At 39.3% G+C, this 18,646-nt stretch overlaps 1 protein-coding gene across 1 annotated transcript in view; it reads left to right on the plus strand.

Moving 5' to 3' along the window:
- Nucleotides 1-18,646, plus strand: part of LOC124619267 (transmembrane protein 87A) — a 70,878-nt gene that overhangs the window by 38,078 nt on the left and 14,154 nt on the right. The window contains exons 10-13 of the mRNA XM_047145534.1: nucleotides 1,512-1,632; nucleotides 4,253-4,356; nucleotides 13,624-13,700; nucleotides 13,790-13,848. Coding sequence (XP_047001490.1) covers nucleotides 1,512-1,632; nucleotides 4,253-4,356; nucleotides 13,624-13,700; nucleotides 13,790-13,848 — 361 coding nt within the window. The remainder of the gene's footprint in view (nucleotides 1-1,511; nucleotides 1,633-4,252; nucleotides 4,357-13,623; nucleotides 13,701-13,789; nucleotides 13,849-18,646) is intronic.

Here is an 18,646-nt window from a genome sequence, read left to right on the forward strand (position 1 = left end):
TATGTGAATACATTACAGTAAAATGGAACTACTAATATTTACAGAATTAAAACACTGTCAGAATAAAACATAGTTATGCACTTTCAAGAAATTTATCACACTCAAAATACCTACTCTTGACTGTTGTGATCAAGTGTTGTCAAAACTGGAATCTAACAGACATTTTTACATAAGCTGGTCTAACACTCCCTGTTACGATATTAATCTGTATAGTATAAGGAGTTGTCTACCAAAAAGTCTTTCAAACTATCTTTGAAATGTGCTATACGTGAAACCAAATTGTTAATGGTTGCTGGCAATGTAGTGAAAATGTGTGTTCTTGGGTATTGGGCCTCTTTTAGACTAAGGTAAGTGATTTTAGGTCTATATGTAGATTGTTCTTATTCCTAGAATTGACACTATGTATTGAAATATTGGTTGGAAATACACACACTTTATTTGCAACAAATTTCATTAAGGAATAAATACTGAGAGTCAGTGGTTAGAATACCAATTCCAGAAAACAGCACTAGTGTGTGTTATGTGTGAAAACCAAATGAACCTGATTCATAAGGAGAAAAGCAATTTTTTTTTTTAGCTAAGTGTCGTGTATGAGATGGCTTTGTGACATATCCTGATATTCCATGTTGTAGCAGGAAGGTTAATATTCTACCCCAAATTATATATGTCACTGCATTGTCTGTATGACTTGATGTTTTTGCTCATAAATAGTAGACCCAGGAAGACGGACTGCAATTAGAATACTGAAGGTTAATATTTTTGTTTCTTTTAATTCCACTGTTTCAATAAACAGGAGTAAAAAAGTGTGCAAATCATGCCACAACAAAAGATGATTTAACAGTATGCAATTGGTACTATGAAGACGTGTAAGACATTAGAAATTTACAAGTGTTACCCACCACAGAAAATGAATCATGTTTATTTGACACAGCAAAAGGGGGAAAAATCAGAGGTGTGGACTCTGGAGGAGGAGGCATAACTTCTTTTTAAGGCTCACTACACTGTCTTTTTTATGTAGTGGAAGCATCTTGCATGGAAACTAGGTGATACATAATAGTCCACTGCAGCATAAGACCGTTATTTCCTGTTGAACTATCATGAAAAATTGTGCAAGTTACCTCCCATGTGTCAATGTTTTATAAAAGGCCTACACACCACCATTGTACAAAACTAGCTTCTGTTTTTCAACTTTGATTGTTACTCATTGTAATATGTTCAGGTACTGTGTTTTGTGGTGAATTTCCTTTTGAAGTAGCTTTTACTTTTCTTCTCTTGTTTATTTTTAGGTATACATCATTAAAACAAAGAAAATGATGTACTAACTTTAGACTGTGGCCAAGAACCTTAAATTGTAGTGCAAACTAGTCAAAAAGTGAAATAATGTGTCCTTGATAAATTGTGAAGGATGTAAGAATATTTTCCTTGAAGTGATGAATAATGACTGACCTAAAATGTGTTTTGATTTGTCGCAGTCGCTACTTACATCTAATTTTCATTTTTGCTCTTCACAGGAATTTGGTGAAGCTTTCGTTATACCACCATTTCACCAACACACTTATATTTGCTGTGGGTGCTTCTGTAATATTCATGCTGTATTCAATAAAATACCACAGATTCACAAACTGCTTAACGGTAAGTAGTTAGGTTTTTGAGCTGTTTTGTGATATTGGTGACTTATGATGCAGAAATAACTGTATGTTATATAATGAATAACTTTGGCCCTCGATAACTTAGAAACCTAATGCATCACCAAAGATACTTATATGTGGGTGTTTTCTTTTGGATGTGTACCACAGCCATCAGATTCCTTACATCCTTTTTCAAATCCTGTTAATTCTTGATACTGGCCCAGACATATGAGATATTATTAATTACTTTGGCTTTTGATAGCAACTTTAATGTTGAAATACCCATTGATGAACCAAAACATAGTGACCACTGGTTAATAGCTTGTTTGTCTTTCTGTGGAACGAAATGCATCACTGATTCTGCATATAAGGGATCCGACAATTCGTTGGTAGGTTAGTGCAGATGTAGCGTTAGGTATCTACGCATGGATCATGTAATTCGCAAAAATAATGGGCTGCTGATTTGCGTATGCGGTGACAATATTCGATAGCATCCCAGGTGGATTCCATAGGATTTACATCAGACTAATTTGGTTGCTGAGACATCAACTTGAGTTTACTGTAATGCTCCTCAAACCACTGTAGCATGGTTCTGGCTCTGAGACACAGACAGTGATATTGCTGAAAGATGACATCACCATCAAGCATGAGGGGATGCAGGTGGTTCGCAGCTGTCAGTGTGTCTAGGATTACTACCACTGGTCTCATGCAAACACAGGAGAATGTCTCCCATAGCATAATACTGCTCCCACTAGCCTGCGACCATAGAGTGGAACATGTTTTGAGCTGCTGTTCACATCAGTGATGGTGTTTGTGGAGACAACCGTCGACCTAGTGTAGCAAAAATGTGATTCACCCGAAGAGCCGACCTGTTTCCACTGAGCGACGATCAAATCCCAATGGTCCCGCGACTGCTGCAATTGTAATTGACTATGTTGTTGGGTCAACGTGTCAACCCACGTGGTCTACTGTGGAGTTCAAAGTTCAACAGTGTGCTCTGAAACACTTGTGCCTGTAACAGGGTTGGACTCCTTTGACAGAGATGCCACAGATCACCATCTATCCTACTGTACAGGGCAGACAAGCCTCTGAACCCTACGTCCGCTGAAGAGTCGTGGACATCCAGACATTTAGCAGTTAGTTGTAGTTTCACAGTCATATCTCTTTCCATAGATGCTCACAACAGTAGTATGTGAACATTTGATCAGCTTTGCTGTTTTCGAGAACTCGTTCACAGGATCTGCGTAATAATACTCTGCCCTTAGTCAGAGTCACTTATTTCATTGGATTTCCCCATTTGCAGCCCATGTCTTTGCTAGGGTGATCCCCCATCTGTGTCTGCTCCACTGGCAGCTGAGAATCAGTAATATTGGCAAGGAAGAGGAGGCAGGCATGGGGAGATGTGTGGAGGAATATTAGAGGGAAAGACAGGTGGAAGTAGAAAATAAGGAGTGAAAAGGTGTCGTTCACAGAACTGAGAGCTAGAAGAGAATGATGGGAGGTAGGTGGCATTTTGACAGGATGATGTGCAAAGTGGTAGAAGAGAAAGTGATATTTATGAAATGGATTTAAGGAGGAGACTTAAGCAGAGGTTTATGCAAAGGGAATTAAGAGAACTTCTGATGTATTGGATTGATAGTTCCCACTTATATAGGTAAGAGGTGCATTGTGGTTCAGGATTATGGTAATGTGGCCATTTTATGCATGCAGAATGAAATTGAAAGGCTTATTTATAAAACCATGATACTGAACTAGAGTCATTGGAGCCAGTAAGGAAGTAAGGCGTTCGTGGAAGGTTTTCATGGGGAGGCTAGGTGGAAGAGTTAGAGAGAGATTGTATTTGTTTGAAATAAGTTGTGTAGGTGCGTGCTTATCAATTACTGTGAACAGTAAGGTGTATGGTAATGTTTCCATTGAAGTGTACTATAGTCATTAAAGCGTCTCACAGAACTGATTTTCTCTTTGTGTTTCTCAATAAAACAAACAAAAAAGAACATAGAGAGAGAGAGAGAGACTGAGTAGTGCACTAGTGAAAACGTGTTATTGAACAGCTTCTTACTATACATTCTAGAGGAGATTGACTATATTTTAGTATTTGCATTGGTACAGCGGGATAGCCAATTTAGAAATTATTTGTGTGTGTACAAACAACATTTGGGGTTGCAGCACCCACACACACGTGCTTGGAACAGCTACAAGTGGGAACAACAAGAAGTGAGATAGCCAAATATAGAAACAACACAGCTTAATTCTTTTAATAAAGTAAACATGCCAACCAGCCACTGTTTTTACTTTATTGTGAGAATTAAACTGTATTTTCATGCAGCCATGGCCCCACCATGTCAGTTTTCAACAAAATAAAACAAACAGTAATGTGAAGTAGGGATAGATGACAGTACACAACCTCAACAAAGACACTGGATGGTTTGGAAATGTAGACATTAAGCTTTTAGTTTTGATGCTAAGATACTGCTATACAACCAAATGGTGGGATAATTTTTAACCACAGTTCAGTTTTATATTTGTTATGAACAATTAGGAATTGGTGGATGAAATTTTGATATTCTTCATCATTAATGAAGGACAAGCAAGTTCTTTAGTAATAGTCTTCTGTTTTCTTTCAGGACTGGAAAGAACTATGGGTTGATGATGCTTACTGGCATCTTTTATTTTCTATTATCCTGTTAGTCATAATGGTGCTGTGGAGACCAACAAACAACAACCAAAGGTAAGTTATATCATCAATTGCACCTGCACTCAGTATTTTGGTTTGGTTATGTGCATAGATAAATGGGTGCCTCATGAAAGAGCATCATCGGAGGCTTTCAGTTTTTGTTAGCAACTAACAACAGTAAATGACATAAAATTTATTCAAAATTAGTAACTGTGCTGCTTGAACAATATGTATCTATTAATGCGGTAAAGCAGCACAATCACTGGCTTGCTACCAACTTGGGAGCACTTTCGACTGCTCGCTGCCTGGAGCCTGTGTTGGAGAGAAGTGTAGTTCTATTCTCCGCTCGCAAGGCTTTGAAACAGATATAACATTTGCTTTGATCAGTTTGTTCTGATTCTGACAATAGGTTTAACTAGTGGAGTGCCATGCCTCTATTATTTGAGAAGACAGATCTATTTATCTGGATTATTGGATTAGTTTGTTTGAGCATATCAAATTCTACCAGGAAGTATAACGTGCACAGCACTACACTTCTTCACAGTGGATCAGGAACAGGTAGAAGTTGAAACTTGTGGAAAGCTAGTAGCCACACTTAAAGGCAATGCCTCGGGAAACACTATGTCTAAAAAATTCTTGCTATAGAATTGCAGCAGCAGTTCATAGATATTTTATTAGCTCTGGAGGAAACACTTGAAGTTTGTGGTTTTTCTGCTGTGTTTGACAAAAGCACAGGTGTACAGGGTTCAACAAAAAGGCATGGCAAACTTTCAGGAAACATTCCTCACACATAAAGGAATAAAATGTTATATGGACATGGGTCAAGAAATAATTTATTTTTGGGTCAAGAAATAATTTAGTTTAATGTTGGAGCTCATTTTATACTTCTCTTCATAATCACATTAATAAAAAAAAAACAGAAACAGAACGTACCGGCATTACATGAAATGATTTCTTAAATGAAATTTTCAAAATAACATCTTGGTTGCGTTTAGTTAGAATGTACAGTAAGTTGTAATTCTTAGGTTCACCACCAGTGATTGTTGTTCCAATTAAACAAAGATAATGTTGATATCAGATTCACTTCATTGCTTGTGTTGACATGCAGCTGACTTCATTCCTCTACTAGCATCATGCACATAGCATCAGCTCTTCCGAATTTGTCCCAGACATGGTTTCCGGTAAAATGTAGTGGAAGAGTACTCCAATTTGCTGTATGGATTGGCAAATAGTAATGACCATGGTACTGTGGAGGAGATTTCCAGAATGGCAGTGCCCCAACAGAGCACATGTGAAGCAGTTGATTATAGTCTTTGGGAACGTGGGACATTTAAGCCTACTAAACATGGCTGGGGGAGATGTAGGATGAGAACATCTTCACTGTAGGAGGAATTTCTTTGTGCAGTTGACTACAACCTTGGTGTCAGCATATGACAGCTGCAACAAGTAATGTTGACCACATGTCTGTCTGAAAGTGCTACATGAGAATCTACTGTATCTGTTCCATGTGCAGTGTGTGCAGGCACTAACAGTAGCTGGTTTTCATTCAACAGTGTGTCAACCCTGTACTTTTTTGCAACAATGTGACAACCCCACATGTGCTATCCACGGATCAGGCATCATTTTGAAGATTGTGTTGTTGACTTTTAGAAACTGAGCTCTAATATGGAAATAAAACATTTCCTGACCCACATCCATGTAACATATTTTCGTCCTGTACATGTGAGAATTGTTTCCTGAAAGTTTGGCTATAGCTTTGTGTTACACCCTGTATTTTGCTGTGATGTTTCTAATACTTGTACCTAGTGTCAAGATGGAGATGTGTGGAAGTGAGAAACTTACAGATGTGGTGCCTCTAAATTACAAGACAACTGGACAAGCTATATTTATAGCTTCATAAGATTGTGTGTCAAACGTAAACTTGAATTGGAATAAACTTCTTGATGTATTACTAATCACCAAATTTCAGCTTGATTTAGCCTGTGATTTGGTGAAAAATACATGTAATCAACTTGGGAAGAGTGTTTAGAGTATTTCATTCCAGACTTTGAATTTTGATTTAGACTGTTTTTCTGAAGTTTGAGGTTTTTGTAGAATCTTAACCTGGCGAGGATGTGATAAAAGAAAGACAGTATGTCAAGGATGTGGCGAGTCATAAGTATTTATTGGTGCCGTTTTAAGAAAAGATGGGAAATTAGTCACATAATCAGTAATAAATCAGTCTGGCAGTCAATTCCTGCGAAGATTCTCTGCTGAACTCTCAGATTCTCGCATGCAAAGTCCTCTGGAATCCAGGTATTTCTTTTCGGGCTGTCAGATATTCATTGACAAGCATATGGCCATGTGTTTTGATAAAACTAGAATGTTTTTGGGTCTTATTATTATATTTTATTGATGAACAATATCAGTGCTTATGCCAACCCTATTCAATTTTGCATAGAACACTGAGGCAATTTTCTTGAATTGGGTCTTACATCAGACAACTTGTTTACAATGCCTACTCCACCTTTCATTCTATTATAAAGCATTTTTATCTCTGATTTCTTCTTCTCTCCAGTCCATTCATCAATCTGAGCATTGTGGGGAAGACTAGATATGAGCAATACAGGTTTGTTTTTCTTTGGTATACAAGACACAAACCCAACTGGAAATCGTGAATAAAATGTTCTTGGTTTTCAAGCCGCGTCAATTCAAATAAAATCCTCAAGCTTTTGATGACTATTTCCACCATCGTCGTCAGGAGTTCACTGACTGCCGGGGCTACTGTGGTTTCTCGCTTATATAGGCATGATGACATCATCAGCAGCCAACCAGATAGACCCAGTGTGGCGCGTGCGTAAGTCGACCCGGGCAGCTAGCGGAGCTTTTGCCCATGGCAGCACCGGTGACGTCAGGTGGTGCAAGGGCAGGCGCCACGTTTGAAACTGCCACTCCCACGCTGTGCATCTGTCTTTGCTTTCTTTCGATGTCCAACGCTCGCCCCCATGCCCTCCTGACTGTGTACCCCTGATCTCTGTTGAAATTGTTATTGTTTAAACGAGTCTCGGCTGCTTCCTTTATAACGGAGTCCCAATATGTAGAAGCATGAGTCAACACTTTTGTATTTTCGAACTTAATTTTATGTCCATTTTCTAGGCAATGCTCCGCTATGGCCGACTTGTCAAGCTCCTAACTCACTGCTAGTTGCTCCGCGGTGTGGCAGGAATGCAGTCCTTTTGGCCTCTTCTACTGATTCACCACGTGTCTTTTGTCGGCGGCCCTTGAAAGCGTTTGCGATGTCACTTTTGCTGTATCCAGTTTCCCTGAAATCATGTTTTAAGTTCTGCAATTCAGACTGTAGGTGGTCGTCGTCAGAGATAATCTTGGCTCTATGAACCAATGTGTTCAGGACCCCTTTCTTGTGTGCAGGGTGGTGGAAACTATTGGCTTTCAAGTACTGATCAGTGTGTGTTGGTTTGCGGTACACTGAATGAGCAAGCTGGCCTCCTGCCTTCCGCTCAACCAAAACATCCAAGAGCGGTAGCTTGCCGTACTTCTCCATCTCGACAGTAAATTTAATGTTGGGATGGCCACCATTCATGTGATTGACGAGCTGCTGTAGTGTATCTTCACCATGAGGCCATATCAAGAAGGTGTCATCAGTATATTGTTGGGAAAGCAAGACGGCCGTAATTTTGCAGTTTGCAGAGCCTGCTCTTCAAAGTGCTCCATGAAGAAATTTGCGATTGCTGGAGATACAGTGGTGATCCCATGGCTGTGCCGTCCGTCTTCTCATAATATTCATCGCAGTACAAAAAGTACGTTTCCAGAATGAGATGTTCACTCTACAGCGGAGTGTGTGCTGATATGAAACTTCCTGGTGGATTAAAACTGTGTGCCGGAGCGAGACTCGAACTTGGGACCTTTACCTTTCGCAGGCAAGTGCTCTACCATCTGAGCGACCCAAGCATGACTCACGCCCCGTCCTCACAGCTTTACTTCCACCAGTACCTCGTCTCCTACTTTCCAAACTTCACAGAAGCTCTCCTGCGAACCTTGCAGAACTAGCACTCCTGGAAGAGAGGATATTGCAGAGACGTGGCTTAGCCACAGCCTGGGGGATGTTTCCAGAATGAGGTTCGCAGGAGAGCTGTGAAGTTTGGAAAGTGGGAGACAAGGTACTGGTGGAAGTAAAGCGGTGAGGACGGGGCGTGAGTCGTGCTTGGTTATCTCAGATGGTAGAGCACTTGCCCAAAAAAGGCAAAGGTCCCAAGTTAAAGTCTTGGTCCAGCACACAGTTTTAACCTGCCAGGAAGTTTCAAAAGGTATGTTGTCATCAGGACGTGACAGAACAACTTAATGATTCCAGATGGAAAATGTTGGGCCAAAAGATCCAGCGTATCTTGTATTAGCACCCACGTAAAAAGTGACACGACGTCCAGGCTAACCATTAGGTTGTTTGGGCCTATCTTCATTCTCTTGAGTGTCTCAACAAACTTCTGAGAGTTGGCAACATGGTGTTCGATGTCCCAATTTTGATGCTAATAATCCTGCCAGATGTTTAGCTAGTCTGCAGGTGGGCGAACTGATTGCACTAACAATGGACCTCAGTGGACTTTCTTTGTGAATCTTTGATAATCCATAAAGCCTGGGAGGTCTGGCCACAAGACGTTAATTTCAATTTCTTTACCACTTCATCTGGCAAACCAGAATTCTATAATAACTTCCCTATCTTTCTGACAATGGCCTGTGTGGGGTCACGACTAAGCTTGTGGTACGTAGTGTTTTCTAATAAATATAGCATCTTCAGGTGGCAGTCTGCAGAGTTCAGAACAATAGTGGCATTCCCTTTGTCTGCTGGCAAGACAACCAAGTCTTCATTCTCACTTAACCCTTTTAGTGCCAAATACGATCTGATCGTGATCCAGATTTTCGGCGAAAAATGCCAGTAACGATCTGATCGTGATGCCTTTCTCATTCGCTAGGAAATACTAACAACTTTGCCTTCAAGCACGGAAAAAATGAATGAGAAAGGCATCACGATCAGATCGTTACTGGCATTTTTCGCCGAAAATCTGGATCACGATCAGATCGTATTTGGCACTAAAAGGGTTAATAACCGTAAGCAATATCGTTCCTCCTGGCTAATATTAGATTTTGGTGACTTAGCTTTCGCCAGGATATGGCTGGTAGTTTGCCTGACGTCCTCAGCTGCATCGTGTGAAAGATTCCTAATGCACTGCTCTATTCCACTAATTATATCCAATATTGGCAGACGTCGTGGAGCTGGAGAAAAGTTGAGGCCTTTACTTAGTGCTGATATAGAACCGTCATCCAGTTAGCTCCGCGCTAGCTGCCCGGGTCAACATACGCGTGTGCGTCACATTGGGTCTATCTGGTTGGCTGCTGCTGATGTCATCATGCCTATATAAGCGAAAAACCGTAGCAGCCCTGGCAATCAGTGAACTCCTGACGACGATGGCGGAGATGGTCATCAAAAGCTCAAGGATTTTATGCAAACTGACACGGCTTGAAAACTGAGAATGTTTTATTCATGTATGCCGTTGCGAAAGACTCAGAGTACACCCAACTGGAAATCAACTTCGAATGAATAAACTTCTTTACCATGTTTCAAAAAATTCCAGAGAGACTTGTCTCTTGTTCTTATGCACTGTTTCCACGGAATTCAGCTTATTTTCTTTGAGAAAATGTGACACTAGTTCACAGCTCATAAACCAATTATGGAACATAAGTGAAAATGGTCCATCTGCCACTTCCTGGCATATATTTCAAGGTTGAAGGTATAAAAGTTCTTTGTATCAACCAAAGCTAATATCTTTATGTCATATTCGGCCAGTTTTGGTGGTATGTATTATGTAAATTTTCATCTGCCTCTGAATGCAAGCAGCATTTCATCTATGCTTGTGTATCCTCCAAGGACATGGGCTGTTTTGCCATTTTATTGAACGTTTCACATATCTGACACATTGATGTCAAGTTGTCCAACAGTTTTCTTTCTTCACATGTAGATTATCATCAAAACGAAGACAGATTGAAATAAAATGAAAATGCTGCTAAGTCATTGCTAATCGAAATACTTCAACGCCTGTACTGTCTGAAGCCCAAAGGCAGCTGTTTTCTGCCTCCCAGATTGGTAAAGTCTGCAGAGATACAAGAAGTCTATGTTAATGTTCAGTTCACTCATGCCCTTTTCCATAACGAAATAGTGATTTTCAACCACTTCACTTCACAAGCTGCTATCCTTCCTGTAAATAATATTTTAATTTATTTCTCTCCTTTTTCTCTAACCACCCCCCCCCCCCCCCTACCCCACTTGTTCGCTGCCCTCCGCCTAAATTGCAGCACTTCACCGTCCGTCATCTCCACCATACTATCCCTCCCCCGCGCTTTAAGTGTGAAAGTCTTTTTATTGTGACTATCTGCAACTCAGTATCTCTGCTATATGGTGAGTAGCAACTTTCCTTCTCATAATATTAATACTAAGTATATTTTCATTGCAAAACAGACTCCAGCATTCAACAACTGATTGTGCCGATCTTGCTACCAAGCTCACTCCAGGTTCCTGCTCATGATATTTTTCAGAATGTGTCAAAACTTGTTGTTGAGGTGTTTTTGCACTACTTAGTTCCATCTTTACCAGTATTCTTCATTTTCACTACCATCTGTGATAAAAGTTGTCTTCACCGTCTGATGGCTCCACCATCCAACAGCATAATGCTCAGCGTACCGTTCTTCGTCATCCATTTTGACCAAATATGTCTAAAACACAAAATAAACACTAAAAATATTAGATTGAGAAATGTAACAATATTATGAAAAGGAAAGTTGAACTCACTAGTGTGTGTGTGTGTGTGTGTGTGTGTGTGTGTGTGTGTGTGTGTGTGTGTGTGTGTGTGTTTTTGTCTATTTTCGACAAAGGCCTTGCTGGCTGACAAAGCTTGTATTGTGACAGTCTTTTTGTTGTGCCTATCTGCGAGTCAGCATCGCTGCTATATGATGAGTAGCAACTTTCCTTTTCATAATATTGTTATATTCCATCCTGGATTTTCCATTGTTAGATTTAAATTGAGAAATGTCATAAAGTACTACATTGTGGTTGTGGAAGAGTCATAATTACCCTTTGCACACATCTGTCTCCGTGCGCTGGTGGCGACCGACTGAGTGGTCTCATGCTGATGGGATGGGATTTAAATAGCTTCATGTACTGAGACCTTCGATAGCATACAACTGTGGAACAAAAAACTGAACACACTAAACTGTTACCTCTATTAAAGAGTTTGAAGATTGCTTCATTATTGAGAGAAAGAGGAATTCTTTTGATGGTGAAACCAGCAAGCTTTAGAGAAATGTGAGAGGGATAATATTTCAGGCAGAGTCGAAGGGAACACTGAACTTCACTCGGTTGCACCTCCATACTACACTGATGCCTGTTAGGGTCACAGGGCCATGTAAATTTGTGTTCACAGCCCTAGGTTCATGTTTCAACCATAGGATGGTAATTAACTCTATCTATGCTGTAGTATGTACTTGATATGAGATAAGACAAAAATAACTTACATATGGTGCTTAAAAAGAGGGCCGTCAGAAAGTAACACGGCAAATGGCAAAAAAGTAATATCTAAATTGGCCATAAAATAAAACAACTTGCTGAAAATGTGGCATCTGCTATAACTCAAATAAAACTCCTGGAAGAAATAGCCAGCGGAACTGGCTTAAGAAGTTCTATGGAAAAAACAAAACTTTTAACAAATGCTGAGGATGCTCCAAAATTCCTGAAAACAGATATTTGCCAAATAGAGGATAAAAAAATTTCAAATATCTAGTGGGGAGATAATCCAAGAAAATGACTAGGAAAAATCTTCAATAGAGGAAAGGTTGCATAAAATGAGGAGAGCATATGGCATTGCTGAAAACAACTGCAATAAAAAAGGCCCATCCAGAAATGCAAAAATAAGGTGTTGGGACACAGTAGGGGAACCGGAACACCTATATGTAAATGAATGCCTGGCTTTAAACTGTAATGTAGATAAATTAGAAGTACTAAAAAGGCAAATTATAAGGAAAATATTAGGACCACAAAACACAGCAAAAGGTTGAAAATTATGAAGTAATGCTGAAATATAACAAAATATAGAAAATATTTAAAATGTAATGAGAAAAAGAAAAATCATGTTTGTTGGGAATTTATTTCAAATGCAAGACAGTAAATTAACTGATAAAATTTTCAAATATTTGTGTGGGAAGAAATCCACAAGAAGCTGGTTCAACGAAGTAAAGGATGATTTAGAAAGAAATAATATAAAAATAGAAGATATAAATAACAGAGAATACTTTCAGGAAAAGTATTGAAAATGGAAAGATTCCAAGGCAGTGTAGCTAAAAAGGCTGGTTCAAAATGGTCTGAAAGCAGAAAGAAGAAATATAGTGAACAGATGACAGCATACTGGAAGAAAACAAAAGAACAAAGAATGAAGAATTATAATTGGAATTAGGTCCTCAGATGTCTATTTGCAGGGGAGAGGAAGGTAACTTTTTGCTATCCATATTAGTAGCCCTGAATATTTCTTGGGCGATTGCTGTATCAAAATGTGCTAGGAATGAACGTTTCCATGAAGTTCCTATCATGCTTTGATGCAGCCATTGACCAAGCAATATTTACGCGCTATTGATAATATCTAGTCAGTTGAAACTAAAACAGCATTTGAACAATGTACATACCAATTGACTGAAACAAACTGTAAGAACTGTACAGTGCCGGATGGAGAGTATTTTGTACCAATGTAGTTGCTTTCTGTCTAATTCTATTGACTTATGAAGTGAGTATTCATTTTTAACAAAAAATATCATTATTAACGTGATAAATGTGAAGAACAGGCAATCAAAGTGCTGTGATACTCCATTATTACATCAAGAATACTTGTCCAGATGCCTTCAGTTCAGTTTTGCAGTTTATGGAAACATTTACATTTGTGTTGTTTCATGTTATAACCAGTTACTGCATGTTCAGGCTGTTCCTAAGAATTCCTATCTGTGTATTGGGAGCAGCAAAGTTGCAGATACAATGCACTAAAATACCCTGGCTTTGGTCGTCATCCTTTATTATTAAAATGTCAGACATAAGTTTGATGAATTTCTGTGATATGTCCAAAATTTTCGTTATTTACATCATGATCAGTACGATGTCAATTAAGAAAAATATAATTTTATGATTAGAAGTTTGTCTCCCTGTTTAGTTTTTTTTGTATTTCGTTATAATGTGTGATGTGGATTACATGGTTATGTTCTGCTTTCTCATGTTTTTCTTCTCTGTGGTTGCTTCAGGTATGCTTTCACACCACTCTTAGATGCACCAGAAGATGACGACGAGGAGGATGAACAATTTGTCAATGATGCTTTTGGTTTGTAAAACAAATATCATTGCTGGAGACCTTTTGTTTTGTATTTATGTTTTGTTCTACATTAACACTTTTTTTTTATTTTATTTTAGGGGTGAAAATGCGAGGCAACAGGAGTAATTCTCCTAAGCCAAAGTCTTCTAATTCTGTTGTAAGTATCATGCATTTTGTTCCTCTACTTATAATAATTTTGTCATAAGCTCTAAATAGAATTGTTTGTTAAAAAAACTTCATAAGAAGCTAAGGATTTAATTTGATAGAAGATACTAAAATTTAAACTCATGCTTGATAAATTAGTGCAGTGGAGGATGGCAAAATTAACCCATAAGAGAAAAAACTTCTTGTGCTGAATGAGAAGTGGAATTTTCTGTTAAGCATGTCAAGGCTTATGTTAAAGAGTGAAGTATCAGACTTGAATACTGAATGTGGTGCAGTGGAACTGCCCTCAGACAGCTGAACCAGTGTGGCCGAGCAGTTCTAGGCGCTTCAGTCTGGAACCACTACAGTCGCAGGTTCGAATCCTGCCTTGGGTGTGGATGTATGTGATGTCCTTAGGTTAGTTAGATTTAAATAGTTCTAATTTCTAGGGGACTGATGATTCAGATGTTAAGTCCCCTAGTGCCCAGAGCCATTTGAACAGCAAAACTTTTCCCAACCTTGTTAACATTTGACTGTTGCTCGTGTTGTTGATCATCATGTGGGGAGAAGATTACGAGAACAGTAAGGCTCATGCTGGAGCGAAAGGCAGTATGAGCAATTTCTGGTATATATAAAAATCACAGAATACTACATCCAGTTCATTTATAGATGAAAATAATTTTGTCTACAGTACAAAAGAGAATGTAAGTTACACACCATATCTTACCACTGGTAGATACATCTTAAGGCAGTACTGCATTCCCTCCTCTTACCTCTCTTCTATGCCTCTTCAGTAACCTGCTGGTAATTTCATCCACACTTAGTTTCATCTGTCTTTCCAGTGCCATTGTTTCTCTTTCCCTGTCTTTCCAACAATCTTTACTTAGATGACCGTTCATTGCATGCAGTTTCTTTGGAATACATGTCTCAGCATAGATGCTTGTCAGTCTTTTCATTTCAATTAGTTTTCTTTCCTTTTCTATTATTATGGTTATTAATCAGTGTCAGTCCGTTCTGTTTTAAACAATTTTCTCCAAAACTAAATTTCAGAACTATCCAAATATTTTCTTTTTTCCTTTTGACTATCAAAGATTCACTGCCACACTGTGTACAGCAAACATGATAATAATGATGATGATGACGTGTCACTGCCACACTGTGTACGGCGAACATGATAATAATGATGATGATGACGTGTCAGTGTATGCTGATTTTTGTGGGTGCAGGGCATTCATAAATAATTAGGTTCAGGAGATGATATGTTAACTTCAGCAACTTGTACTTAATGTGTGGAAAGTGATATTGCAATAATTCAGTGGTTTTCATGACAAACTGAAGCTTATTGTAAAAGAATGGTCCATCTCAGTGAGTTTTTACTGTTGATGAGCTGACACTCTAGAAGTCCTTCTTGCGATCAGATAACCACAATTATATATCTCTCTTTAAGTTAATTTCCTTGAAGTATCACATATTTCTACTCTGTAACAGAGTATGCACTGTGATGAACATTTGTGACAAAACTGTGTCATGTAAATAAAGAAGTCGGTTACTGGACTAAGACTGGAACCCAAATCTTTTGTGGGCAGCACATAGCCATTATCATGGCTGAGTATATCTCATGAACTGAATCTTAAGTTTCAGCTTACCACTACTTCCATTTATATTCTCCAACCTCCATAGCTGTTCTACTATGCATTTGTACAAGTATCCCTAAGAGAGAGGATGTAGTAGAGAAGACACACACCTAAAAAAGAAAAGAAAATAAATTCACAGTTTAATTTTTGAGCTTCTGGGGAAATTCTTAATTTTTCATCATACAAACTTGTGAGGCAATTTTTAAAGGCCAATGGCATAATCATCCTCAAATACTTTGATCTATGTTTATAACACAACACCATCCAGCCATCTCAACATCTTAAATCTCAATTTGGAGGAGGGGAAAATGCTGTTGTGAAGGACCAGTGTTTCTCGGAATCCAGCAGCATTTGTGTAGAATAATGACTTGTTTTATAATAAAATACCAATCACAAATTCCAAGAATTAACTTTCTCATGAATATTCGTTACTAAGGTAGAAATGGCGAACATGATAGTACAGTCGGCAAGTGATTTGACTGAAGGCCCTCAAGGATTAGTATAAAGCTCTTTATTTTACACACAAATAAAGCTACAGAGAAATTGCTTATTATGTAGAGAACATTGGTGCATGTAAAATTAGTTGTGCTGTAACTCTGTAGCCAGGAGCATATATCCTGAATTTAAATACTAACATGCAAACTTTCGTAATACATTCAACATTATTCATATCAGTTATTTTCAGATTTATCCTAGCACAGTAACATCAGGTTGGACATAGCCCAGCATTGCTGCTTTGGAAAACGAATCCCAGCATTGCTACCTTTTAATACGAGGACTGTTCAAAAAATTCTGGAACTTTGTCCACAAAATTTATCTGTGCTTACCTTTTAGTTATTGTGCATTGTCTCCTTCACAATTGGTACTACACACCCAACACCGTTTTCACTTCTGGAAGCAGTTTTGGTATGCCTCTTGTTGGATCATGCAAAGCGCCGACTGCGAATTTTCTTTGATCTCGTATGTCATCGCAAATCTTTGTCTTTTCAACAAGGTTTTCAGCTTTGGAAATAAAAAAATTGTCTGCATGGGCCAGGTGTGGAGAGTACAGAGGATGAGGCAGCACAGTGATTTCGTTTTTTTGTGCAATAGTCACGCACCAACAGGGATGAAAGTGCAGGTGCATTATCATGATGCTAGAGCCATGAATTGTCCCCCACATTTCAAACCGTTTCCTTCTCTCATTCTCTCACAGGCATTGCAATATGTCCCAATAGTACCATTAACAGTTTGTCCCTGTGGCACCTGACTTGATGAGCTTCTTTAGGCCTTGTAGAAACTTCCCTTGGTCTCAACATTGTAATTATAGAACCATGTCTCATCACCAGTTATGGTTCTCTTAAGGAACATCTTGTTCTTCGTGTGATCCAAAAGCTCTTCACAGATTGTGAGGCGAAGGTCTTCCTGATCTTTACTCATGCGGATCTACATCTACATCTACATTGATACTCCGCAAGCCACCCAACGGTGTGTGGCGGAGGGCACTTTACGTGCCACTGTCATTACCTCCCTTTCCTGTTCCAGTCGCGTATGGTTCGCGGGAAGAACGACTGTCTGAAAGCCTCCGTGCGCGCTCTAATCTCTCTAATTTTACATTCGTGATCTCCTCGGGAGGTATAAGTAGGGGGAAGCAATATATTCGATACCTCATCCAGAAACGCACCCTCTCGAAACCTGGACAGCAAGCTACACCGCGATGCAGAGCGCGCCTCTTGCAGAGTCTGCCACTTGAGTTTATTAAACATCTCCGTAATGCTATCACGGTTACCAAATAACCCAGTGACGAAACGCGCCGCTCTTCTTTGGATCTTTTCTATCTCCCCCGTCAACCCGACCTGGTACGGATCCCACACTGATGAGCAATACTCAAGTATAGGTCGAACGAGTGTTTTGTAAGCCACCTCCTTTGTTGATGGACTACATTTTCTAAGCACTCTCCCAATGAATCTCAACCTGGTACCCGCCTTACCAACAATTAATTTTATATGATCATTCCACTTCAAATCGTTCCGTACGCATACTCCCAGATATTTTACAGAAGTAACTGCTACCAGTGTTTGTTCCGCTATCATATAATCATACAATAAAGGATCCTTCTTTCTATGTATTCGCAATACATTACATTTGTCTATGTTAAGGGTCAGTTGCCACTCCCTGCACTAAGTGCCTATCCGCTGCAGATCTTCCTGTATTTCGCTACAATTTTCTAATGCAGCAACTTCTCTGTATACTACAGCATCATCCGCGAAAAGCCGCATGGAACTTCCGACACTATCTACTAAGCCATTTATATATATTGTGAAAAGCAATGGTCCCATAACACTCCCCTGTGGCACGCCAGAGGTTACTTTAACGTCTGTAGACGTCTCTCCATTGATAACAACATGCTGTGTTCTGTTTGCTAAAAACTCTTCAATCCAGCCACACAGCTGGTCTGATATTCTGTAGGCTCTTACTTTGTTTATCAGGCGACAGTGCGGAACTGTATCGAACGCCTTCCGGAAGTCAAGAAAAATAGCATCTACCTGGGAGCCTGTATCTAATATTTTCTGGGTCTCATGAACAAATAAGGCGAGTTGGGTCCCACACAATCGCTGTTTCCGGAATCCATGTTGATTCCTACATAGTAGATTCTGGGTTTCCAGAAATGACATGATACGCGAGCAAAAAACATGTTCTAAAATTCTACAAGAGATCGACGTAAGAGATATAGGTCTATAGTTTTGCGCATCTGCTCGACGACCCTTCTTGAAGACTGGGACTATCTGTGCTCTTTTCCAATCATTTGGAACCCTCCGTTCCTCTAGAGACTTGCGGTACACGGCTGTTAGAAGGGGGGCAAGTTCTTTCACGTACTCTGTGTAGAATCGAATTGGTATCCCGTCAGGTCCAGTGGACTTTCCTCTATTGAGTGATTCCAGTTGCTTTTCTATTCCTTGGACACTTATGTGGGACAAACTTGGCGGCAACACGATGCATTCCAAGATGCTTTGTCAGAATTTTATGACATAATCCAACTGAAATGTTACATCCTTCTGCAACCTCATGGACAGTCATTCTTCAGTTGGCATGCACAATTTCGTTGATGTTCCTGACATGATTGTTGTTGGTGGACATCGAAAGGCATTTTGAACCTGGGCCATCTTTAACTCTGTCCAGCTCATTTTTAAATTGAGT

This window comes from Schistocerca americana, chromosome 6 (genome assembly GCF_021461395.2).
Source record: "Schistocerca americana isolate TAMUIC-IGC-003095 chromosome 6, iqSchAmer2.1, whole genome shotgun sequence".
In the NCBI taxonomy this organism is placed as follows: Eukaryota; Metazoa; Arthropoda; class Insecta; order Orthoptera; family Acrididae; genus Schistocerca; species Schistocerca americana.